At 45.4% G+C, this 11422-nt stretch overlaps 1 protein-coding gene across 1 annotated transcript; it reads right to left on the minus strand.

Annotated features, from left to right (window-relative positions):
- Positions 1–4764: 4764 nt before the first annotated feature.
- LOC118784904 (tripartite motif-containing protein 35-like) lies at positions 4765–11214 on the minus strand. The gene is made up of 8 exons (XM_036539382.1): positions 10739–11214; positions 8380–8475; positions 8068–8298; positions 7900–7922; positions 6888–6993; positions 6667–6689; positions 6454–6572; positions 4765–5339 (listed from the first exon to the last, which is right to left on the minus strand). The coding sequence occupies exons 1-8, from the start codon at positions 11117–11119 to the stop codon at positions 4765–4767; spliced, it is 1554 nt and encodes a 517-aa protein (XP_036395275.1). The 5' UTR covers positions 11120–11214.
- Between the last annotated feature and the right edge of the window lie 208 nt (positions 11215–11422).

The following is an 11422-nucleotide window of genomic DNA, read 5'->3' on the forward strand; positions in this document are numbered from 1 at the left end:
CCCTCACATCTTCCCCACAGCACCAGGACCTTACCAACACACCTGCATGTTCCCCTACCTCACTAACACACCCCACTTCTTCCCCACAGCACCAGGTCCTTACCAACACACCTACATATTCCCCTACCTCACTAACACACCCCCCACATCTTCCCCACAGCACCAGGGCCTCACCAACACACCTGCATGTTCCCCTACCTCACTAACACACACCCCACTTCTTCCCCACAGCACCAGGACCTTACCAACACACCTGCATGTTCCCCTACCTCACTAACACACACCCCACGTCTTCCCCACAGCACCAGGACCTCACCAACACACCTGCATGTTCCCCTACCTCACTAACACACCCCCCACGTCTTCCCCACAGCACCAGGTCCTTACCAACACACCTGCATGTTCCCCTACCTCACTAACACACCCCCCACGTCTTCCCCACAGCACCAGGACCTTACCAACACACCTGCATGTTCCCCTACCTCACTAACACACACCCCACGTCTTCCCCACAGCACCAGGACTTTACCAACACACCTGCATGTTCCCCTACCTCACTAACACACACCCAACTTCTTCCCCACAGCACCAGGTCCTTACCAACACACCTGCATGTTCCCCTACCTCACTAACACACACCCCTCACATCTTCCCCACAGCACCAGGACCTTACCAACACACCTGCATGTTCCCCTACCTCACTAACACACACCCCTCACATCTTCCCCACAGCACCAGGACCTTACCAACACACCTGCATGTTCCCCTACCTCACTAACACACACCCCTCACATCTTCCCCACAGCACCAGGACCTTACCAACACACCTGCATGTTCCCCTACCTCACTAACACACACCCCTCACATCTTCCCCACAGCACCAGGACCTTACCAACACACCTGCATGTTCCCCTACCTCACTAACACACACCCACATCTTCCCCACAGCACCAGGGCCTCACCAACACACCTGCATGTTCCCCTACCTCACTAACACACCCCCACATCTTCCCCACAGCACCAGGTCCTTACCAACACACCTACATATTCCCCTACCTCACTAACACACACACCCACATCTTCCCCACAGCACCAGGACCTCACCAACACACCTGCATGTTCCCCTACCTCACTAACACACACCCCACTTCTCCCCCACAGCACCAGGGCCTCACCAGCACACACAAGCTGCCCTTTCCCACACTAACACGCCTGTGTTTTCTGCTCCCTCACTAACACACCTTTACTGCCATCAACAGTACCTCTCAAACACACCTGTGCTCGACCGACTCACCTGTGCATCTCTGTGGGGTACCAGCTCTTCAGCTGCACCTCACACACCTGTGTTTATCCCCTCGGTACCTCGTTAATTCGCTCCGAACGGAAAGGCCGACGAGGCCAAACACCCAGTCTCATTAGGAGAAGTGCGGCGACACGGATGTTTATGCTGTTTATGCTGTTTATGGCAGAGGTAATGATTAATACCATAACCTGCATTCTCCTTCCCCCACACAGTTTGCCAAGATATCCTCTTGAGCCAAGATATCAGTACAAGGGTTGCGAGGGCAAAGAAAGGCTCCACTTTCTTCTGGGCCAAAGGGCGCTGACCTGAGACCTACATTACATTATTGGCATTTAGCAGACGCTCTTATCCAGAAAGACTTATATCATTTACAGTTTTTTTCCCATATTATCCATTCATACAGCTGGATATTTACTGAGGCAATTGTGGGTAAGAGTACAGCAGCAGTGCCCCAGCGGGGAATCAAACCGGCAGCTTTTCAGTTATGAGTCTTGCTTCATTACCACTACGCTACACTGTCACCCACAGAACTAAAACATCACCCACAAAACTAAAACATTGTTGATAGCATATGTCTGTTAGATACCGTTTTAATGAGTGATCCTTGCAGAGGTGTCTATAGCAATATTTCAGAGAACTTGCAGACCTGCATCTTCTTTCTCCCGCAGTCCTTTTCGGCTTTGGTGACTGTTCCCTGCTGATTCATTCTTAGTCGTCTACAAAAAGTTGTTGAGTGCAGACATGAGGCATGTATGTCTTTTAGATACCATTTTATGGTTAATCCCTGCAGAGATTTCTATAAGAATATTTCAGACATAACTTTTCATCTTACTGTACTGAGCATCTAAGCATTTCCTGTGAATTCTTTTTTAAAAGGTGTGGCAACACATGATGAACCTCAGAGTATAAATAAATAAATCAAGTAGTAAACCTTGAAGTTCTGTTATATTGGTCAAATATAGACAGAGACATACACCTGTAGATAAACACAATCTATGTAACATTTTCATAACTTTATTTTTCCAGATGCTCATATGGACAATGAATGCTTCATTTATCTTACAATACCCATCTGTGATGGCAACATTACCCCATTGTGAAAAAAGACAATGTTGTCAGGCTTTGCTTGTAACGTTTGCGTTAAGTTAAACATGCTGTTAAAGCCCTCGCCGACTTCATTGGTAATGACTTTGTGTAAGCAGACCTCTTATTTATGTATATGTTAGCAAGCGTTGTAAATGACTTATTTCAGATGCATTACATATACTGGTTATATATGTGTGTGTGTGTGTGTGTGTGTGTGTGTGTGTTTGTGTTTGTGTTTGTGTCTGTGTTTGTGTCTGTCTGTGTCTGTCTGTGTGTGTGTGTCTGTGTGTGTGTGTGTGTATGTTTGTGTGTGTGTTTGTGTCTGTGTTTGTGTCTGTCTGTGTCTGTCTGTGTCTGTCTGTGTGTGTCTGTGTGTGTGTGTGTCTGTGTGTGTGTGTGTGTGTGTGTGTATGTTTGTGTGTGTGTTTGTGTCTGTGTTAGTGTTTGTCTGTGTCTGTCTGTGTGTGTCTGTGTGTGTGTGTCTGTGTGTGTGTGTCTGTGTGTGTGTGTGTGTGTGTGTGTGTGTTTGTGTCTGTGTGTGTGTGTGTGTTTATGTGTGTGTGTGTGTGTGTGTGTGTGTGGCCTGGATAGCAAGTAAGAGGGTAGGATGCTGAGGGTTCAGACATTCTTACATGAATTTTGCCACTTCTTAAGTTGGACCAACTCTGATCTCACTTGAAAAGTGAAACATTTACCAGGATGTCTGAATCAAGCTCTGGTCGCCTGCATGCTCAGATTCCAAAATAGGTAAAATCATCGCACAGACACAGTTTTAACTTTACAACTGCATTACATAGGACAGGCTGTCATACCAGGAATATATCCATTTCATTTCTAATAATATTGTAGCTTCTAATACTGTTGACTAGTGATGTGGCTTTTTTGCTTGTGATGTACTCTGCCTCACATGCAAGTCGCTTTCGATAAAATTAATTAATGTAAACGTAATAAACTTCAGAGGTCTAATGAGTTAAACCCGGAGATCTGTCTACAGTATGTCCACTGTATACCAATGATGAAACTTTACATTCCAAAACAAGATGTTGTGGAAAAAAAGATTAGATTAACACTGTGATTTAAAGTAGTACATTGAGAAAACAGATATAGTGTAGTTAAAAGTATATAAAGCATAAGTACATAAGATTATATATAAGTTTACTATATGATATACCTCATCATGGCCTTAGTGAATGCAAACAACAAACTAATATAAGACAAACGTTTTCTGAAACGGGAATTCATTTTCATTTTTGCTTTCCTGTTTCTGCTCTTTTCCTCTCTCCTGCTGTTGTTCCGTAAACTCTGTAACCCTGAGTGTCATGAAACAGCGACTTCCTGCGTGCATGTAGAGCACCAGCTCTGACCAGCAGGGGGCTCTGCCACAGGCGTGGTGGCGCGCAACTCCCCAGCGCCAGAGGGAGGCATACCGCTCTCTCTCTTTCTCTCCACCACAGGGAGCCGTATTTCACTTTCTCTCCCACCACTAGAGGGAGCCATTCTTCTCTTCCGGACAGCCACCTTGACAACGCATTGTTGTGCTTGAGTCGGTTTGAGCTGTCCAGCTGAGCTGTTTGTTGGTTCTTTGGGTCCATTAGCCAGACTATTAGAGTGTTATTTTACTTTGAGGAAGCCTCTGTTATTGGTTTATTTTGCAATTAAGCAATCAGCCAGCATGATTTAAAGAGGAAAGCTTTTTGAGCTAGTGTTGCTGCTTTTCTTTTCTAAGCAGTAAGCAGAAGGGAACATAAAAGGCTTAAGATTCCCTGTTTCCCCGTAATTAAACCCTGCTCCCCCAAGGAAATAAATTACCCAGTTGTATTCTCGCAGCTTCTTTGTTATTACATGTATCTGCATGTATATATGATTATTTGATTTGATTTTCACATCAGGTATCAAATATAATCTGAATTTTTTGATTGACAGGGATATGAGAACAATAACAATACACTGTGAAAGTGTGAAGGTGCTCGGAGTGCTGGAATATGTGTCATACACATTCAGCAGGACTCTGAGCTACTTCATTGATTGCTTATTTGAGTGCAATTTCTCATAAAAATCAGTACTGTGATCTAGGACTCACAGACTTACAGCCAGACCAATGGAGAAACAACCTGACCACAATTATTAGATCAGACCAGGTTTGACACAGTCTTAATACATTAACTTCTCATATATCTCATATTATTAGGAGACTACAAAATGACAGCTTCCTAAAAATGTAATTTTGATGAACAGTTTGATGAACAGAAAAAAGGGAAGGGAATTTTGATTTGTGGCAGAACCCACAGGGTAACGCAACGTGAGTGTGAATGGTGCTGTCGTTACAGTTTTCCAGCAATGCCCTGCCATTCTGCCTTTTAAGCGAGATTTTACTGCTAGTATTTAAAAACCCCAGAGAGAAAACTCAGCACGCCCTGCTTTGGAGCTTCCACACTGATATTCAACTGCTCTGGTGCAATCTGAAGAGGGTGGTCCTTACACACGCTGTAAAAGTATGGAAACAACTTCTCCGAGCCTTTAAATGCTATGGTGCCAATGTGATGGTTGAGGGCGGGGTCAGAGAAGCTCACCTCCCCCCAGTTCCAGTTCAGCTGCACGCGTATCCTCTGCGGTTTCTTTGGCACCGGGAGGGGCGCCTTTTCCGAGGTGTATTCACCACCACAGAAACGCAGGGCTAAAATCCCCTCCTCTGCACTCAGCATGGTTTTCTCCTTCCTCTTGACGGACTCTCTGACCACGCCCACAGCCCAGTTGTGGTTGTCTCCCACAATCACTTCCCACTGGTGTTGCCCGGAGTTGAAGCCCTCGGACCCCAGCACTTCAGCGCCAACAGCGAACCTTTCCAGGTTGTCGGGGAGCGACTGCCTCTCGGCGGTGTACCTCACGCTGGTCAGGTCTTCGGACAATGACAGACAGCGGGCGGCAGTGTTGGGGTCCAGAGTCACAGGAGCTATAGGGAGAGAGAAAGAGAAAAAGACATGATGTTCCAGCGAGTGGCTGGAACCAACACAGGGTCCCATCCTGCTCCCCGTGAGAGGATGTTATTGAATCGACTGTAGCCTCCCGTCTCTGTCTAAACAGCCATGTCAAATTCCTGCCCCATGTAAATTACCTAGTTCTGCTGCTGCCCACAAAACAAGGGCAACAAAACAGTTTCGTTCTGCTGGTTCATTACTGCCTGAGGCGGGCACTAGCAGTTAACTTATGAAAAACATAATGATCTCCATTAAAACTGAGATGTCAGGAAAGAAGACAAAATTTAGTCTACTCTTTACTTAACTCTTTATTCCTGAATACACCTGCTGTGACAGGGAGCAGACTGAACCCAAATCCAGAGAGGACTGGAGACAAAGGAGGTTCGGTTCAAAAATAAAGTTCCACTGACTCACTCATTCACTCACTCACTCACTCGTTCACTCATCTCACTCATTCATTCACTAAACTCACTCATTCACTCACTCACTCACTGAATTCACTCAACTCAATCATCTCACGAACGCACCTACGAACAAAGGGCAGAACTTAAACAGCAGTGAACACAGGTGTGAACCATAACTAATGAAATCAGATGAAAGACATTGACTTAATGACACGCACGAGACTAAATGAGAACACAAGGGAATTACGTGGCCATCTGGTGGCCAGCCCAGGGAGCAGCAGCTGCATTCCTGACACCTGCTCCATCTGCGCGCCCTGCTTGCGATCCCCGGGTAGGTATCCCACTTCTGTCTGGGGTTCTGCTAGGATACACTGCCTCTTTTCATCATCACAATACAGATCCACTATGATTCCAAATGTTATTTTGCATTTAATAAACAACATCGTCCTTAAAAGAAAAAAAAAAACAATGCCATGTTAGAACCCACAGAAAACAAGCTCTGCACAGAACAATGGCCAAGGAATTGGTCTTGTGGTGAGGGTAAGGTCAAACAGATAGGATACTGATTGCTACACCCTTAAGCAAGTAGATTCCCAACTATATTATAGGAAGTGTGTAAAAACGTATTGCACAATAAATCAAACACAGATATAAAGTGTAATAACCCCCCATATCCAGTACTCACTGTGTTGCACACTCCCTGCCATCTTCTCCCAGACACTATACTTCAGGTTTCCCAGGTGTTTGGCCACGTCGATCAGCGCCCCTTCAGTCAGCTTCGGCTCCTGGGGTGTGCTGGAGATTCTGCAAGAATATTCAGGGATCAGTGCTGTCCCAGGTTCGGGTTTGACTCCCAACAGGTAGGAGACAAAGCAAGAAAGAAATGATGGTGCCTCACCGTCTCACCGTATCAGCATGGATCTAGAAAGCAACAGAAATAATTAATTAGAGCATCTCTACCATTTCTGCATTAATCTTGCCTAAGATTTTTTTTTACCTTTGATTCATATGTTAACATCTTAGATGGAACTCCATTCCCGGAGGAACTTGGAATCAAGTAAAACGCCTACGTTTGAGGGGATATCCTGGAAAAGGGGAAGGTAAAAGGTGGTGCTTTACCTGGCCTGGTTTGGAAAAGGTTGATCCCACCAGATGGGTTAACTGGGTAACCAAGCTGGAGAACACTCCAGAAGGATGGTGTGCATCCTGAAGTGAGCTCCAGGTTCTGCAATAACATTATAGCAACTTCAATAACATAGAGTAACTCCCAGCACAAAAGAACAGAAACATGTCCATTACATATCCATTCAAGCTGAACGAGCAACAGCGTCAGACCAGGCTAACAACGCTCCCAGACCAGGGAGTGTGAGCATAACACTGTTCAAGCCCTGTCACAGGTTATCTCATGCAGCCTGACGAAACAAGGGAAGCCGAGTACACTACCATACATCACAGTCACTATATCACGGAATCCAAAACACATTGCGATACTACGTGTAAAATAAACAGCAAGAACTGCAAGCAGCAGGTGTTAGGGGATGGGGCTTGGGGTGGAACCGTGAGGCGCTCTGAAGAGGTGGGTCTTCAGTCTGTGTCAGAAGATGGCCAGTGATTCTGCTGTCCTTGGCTCCCGTGGGGAGTTCATTCCACCACTGAGGGACCAGTACAGACAGGGATCGTGTCTGAGAGGTATGTGGGTTCAGTACTGTGCAATAACAGAGACATAGTCTTTCACAAGCTCTTTACTGCTTTACTGTTTTTTATTTAAACAGACCAAGTAAACTCCATAAGTACAAGGACAACGTGTGTATGTATACGTGTGTGTGTGCGTGTGGGTGTGTGTGTGTGTGTATGTATACATGTGTGTGTGCGTGTGCGTGTGCGTGTGTGTGTGTGTGTGTGTGTGCGTGTGCGTGTGCGTGTGCGTGTGCGCGTGTGCGTGCGCATGAGCATGCATGTGTATGTGTGTGTGTGTAAAGTCAGAGAAAGGAGGAAGGAGAGAGAAAAAATGGAAGGAAGAGAGAAAGTGATCGAATAAGAGCAGGAGCACATTAAAGAGATAAAGAGAGCGGAAAAGAGAGAACAGCCACAGGGCGAGAGGAAGGAGAACTATACTAAAAAACGCACATACCTTTTAACCGTGGTCTTGTAGTTCTGGAAAAAAAAACAAAAAAAAAAAAAAACATTTCAAATTAAGCATTTCACAGCTGCTATTTTCACATTTTCAAAACTTTGTTGGTTAGTAAACATGAACAAAACATTACTGCACAGAAGAGTGTTGTGGAAGAGGAAGGCATACATGCAGAAACATGACATTGTCATATTCTAGCTGATCCTTTATGATTCTGATTGTCTCCAACACGGAAGACATCTCAGTCATAATCGTCTCGATCCTCTTCTTCATCATCTGACTCTTCTGCTCCTTTTCTCTCCTAAGTGCGGCCAGCCTGGCCTCCTCTTCCTCCTGCAGAAACCGACGAAGTTTCTCGAACTCCTCTTTTATCTGTCTCTCTGTCTGCTGGGCCTGGATCTGGTACAGGAAACAGTGAGAGATGAACTGTCTGGATGGGGTTGGAGATGCATGAATGATAGCTTGACAGTGTATCCGTACCTTAATGTGCTGGGCTGTCTCCTCAAAGAGGGCACGGGCTTCTTTATGTCCCTTCAGTTTTGTCCACAAGGTCTTCAGAGCAGCTCTGAGTATTGACTGGAAAGACAAGACAGACGGTCACTCCACTGATCGATGACCATGTGACATTTAGCAGACACTCTTACCCACAGCGGTTACAGGTGTTTTCACAATGTTATCCATTTATACTGCTGGATATTTCCATTTTTCCATTTTTACTTCCATATTTACTGGATATTTTTTCATTATTTGCTTCATTACATTACATTACATGACTGTCATTAGGCAGACAGTTTTATCCAGAGTGACTTACATAGGTTACACTTACAGTATTTACATGTTATCCATTTATATAGCGGTACATTTTCTGAGGCAATTTGGGGTTGGCAACCTTTTGCTTACGAGTCCTCCTCCTTAACCACTGTGCTACACTGTGCTACCAGGTGCTGTCTATTGGCTTTGTTGTATTAATGATATTTATTTGTCATTGCAAATTAAGCAAATATCATTACTACTGCGCCGCACTGAGGCAGCAGTGCAGTGTTGTGGTAATGAGCAGGGCTTGTAACCAAAAGGTTGCTGGTTCGATTCCCCACTGGAGCATTGCTGCTGTACCTTTGGGCAAGGCACTTACTCCACAATTGCCTCAGTAAATATGAATGATGTGTATAAACTGTAACCTATGTATGGCGCTCTGGGTAAGGGCGTCTACTAAATGCCAATAATGTAATGCAGCGTTTCCCAACCCTGCTCCTGAAGGCACACCGTCCTGCATATCTTCTATCTATCCCTGCTCTACCTACCTGACTGAACTCATCAGTGGCACTTTTGATTAGCTGAGCACACCTGATTTAGTCAAGCAGGAAGGATACATAGAAGATATGCAGGACAGTGTGCCTCCAGGAGCAGGGTTGGGAAACACGGATGTAATGTACTTGAACTCTTGAATGGTTTGCTTGCCCGTTGTCGCCCTCTAGTGGCACAGCATTGCTAATGCCACTCACGGCTGGCGTCCCAGTCAGGTCCTTTGCGCTCGCCAGGAATGTGGTGGAACGAGCTTCCAACGGTGATCTGAACTGCAGAATCACTGGCCATCAAGACCCACCTCCTCAGACTGCACCTTGCCTTAGCCTGCCACCCCGAGCATGAACTATCCCTCCCCTTTTGTGAGGTTTTACTGTACGTTACAAACAGTACACCATTAGGTACGCTGTAGCTCTTCTGAAAGTTATGCTGTAGGCTTACTATAGGGTATGTTGCACTTGCAGACCGTGGATGCATGAGTTCTTTCAGCGTTGTTTTCGGCTGATGTATGTTCAAATGCGGTCAGTAGTGTCCGGCATTGTACGTATGTCTTTCACGCCGCGTTATTACGTGCACTTTGCACGCACTCTTTGCAAGCCACTTCGGATAAGGGCGTCTGCTAAATGACAATATGTAGCGCAATGTAATGACCTAGTGTGTGAGTGATATGTAATGTTAACTTTCATCAGGGAATGGGGTAGAACGTTTAAATCAGTAAAACTGTATGTAATTTAAATGTCCTTTAATATAAATGAACTGTGGATAATATATAAAAACTTTACGTTCCATAAACTTTAAATTGTCTGTGCCTATATGGTTGTCATCAACGGACAAACTGACTGGGCCCTACTAACCGCAGAAGAGCTACCAGCGTTCGTTTCGCTTTCGGAGAAACGAAACTTAAACGTTTCTACTGTCCTGTGCAGTGATAATCGGGTTAACCCCGCCCAGTATACGATCTTAACTCGCCAGCCGTCACCATTATTAATTAAATAATTGATACAGGACCTAGGATTATTTACACTGATTTTTTTGAGGAATAGAACGTCTGTCATTGTATTCACACGTGCACACTGCGGCAAATATGGTAATAATTAAGTTCGTTTTAAATACGACACGACGGTCGGTCAATTTGATTACTAAATCTTTCCAAACTTTGATCCATGTAAACATTAGCGGGTTTAAAAGTCAGAAATGAGCTATCACAGAAGGTATCCGCTATTCGCACAACAAACAAATATTTAGGAAAAACTGTTTTTAATCTATTTGCAACTTTGACAAGTATCTTTAGACCAAAAAACAATTGTGCATACGCGATGTGGGCAAACGGGAGTCTCGTTAAAGCTCTCATACGAACAGACATGGGGCTCGGGAGTTTTTGAATCAGCTATTGCAAGTAATGATGATCTTTATGAAATAGGAGTTGGTTCGTATAGGGTACCACCCAGTGGGATACGTAGGTGGTTAACAGATCAGAACAGATAATCTAACCAATATCTAGAGATGACGTTGAGCCAAGTAGACCCTGCTGCAGTACCTTGCGCTTTGACGCAGCTTTTCCGATTGCCCAGAAGTCATGTCCAGAGTGTTCCGGATCCATCAGACACGAGCCGCACACCAGCTGTTCGTCATCCGCGCAGTACCGGTTGAACTGCGTGAGGTGACGGTTGCAAAGCAGCTGGAGCTGCAGTTTCTGCCATTCGGGCGTCTTTTCTTTCATTGCCAGGTTCGGACGGGGCTCCCCGGTGTACTTGGACCAGCAGAAGGGGCAGTCCAGAGCGTCCTTCTGCTCGTGGTACCGCGTCAGGCAGACCTCGCAGAGGCTGTGACCGCAGCTGAGGGCTCTCAGTTCGGACACAAGGTCGTCGCAGGCGGGGCAGAGTGTGGGGTCCTCTTCTCCAGAGCATTTGGCTGCCATGATGTCAGAGATCAGTCAAGGCACTCTAAAATGACAAAAAAAAAAAAACCTTAGCCTGCTCCGAACAACCAACTAAAGTTGCCTTCCACCCTTCACAGCTGATGTGAAAAGTGGAAAAGACGTGGGAGTCCCGGGATTAAAAGGGGAGGAGGGGGTAGGAGTGACGGCGGCAGGAGGATTTCATAATAAAAGTCAATTTGGAAAAATTCTAAAACTGGGAAGATCAGGAAATGACACTTGGCTTGTAGCACACACACCAATCCATTATCAATGAATGCCGTGCTTATTAACTACAAGTGGAGT

The sequence above is a fragment of the Megalops cyprinoides genome, chromosome 1 (assembly GCF_013368585.1).
Source record: "Megalops cyprinoides isolate fMegCyp1 chromosome 1, fMegCyp1.pri, whole genome shotgun sequence".
Classification (NCBI taxonomy): domain Eukaryota; kingdom Metazoa; phylum Chordata; class Actinopteri; order Elopiformes; family Megalopidae; genus Megalops; species Megalops cyprinoides.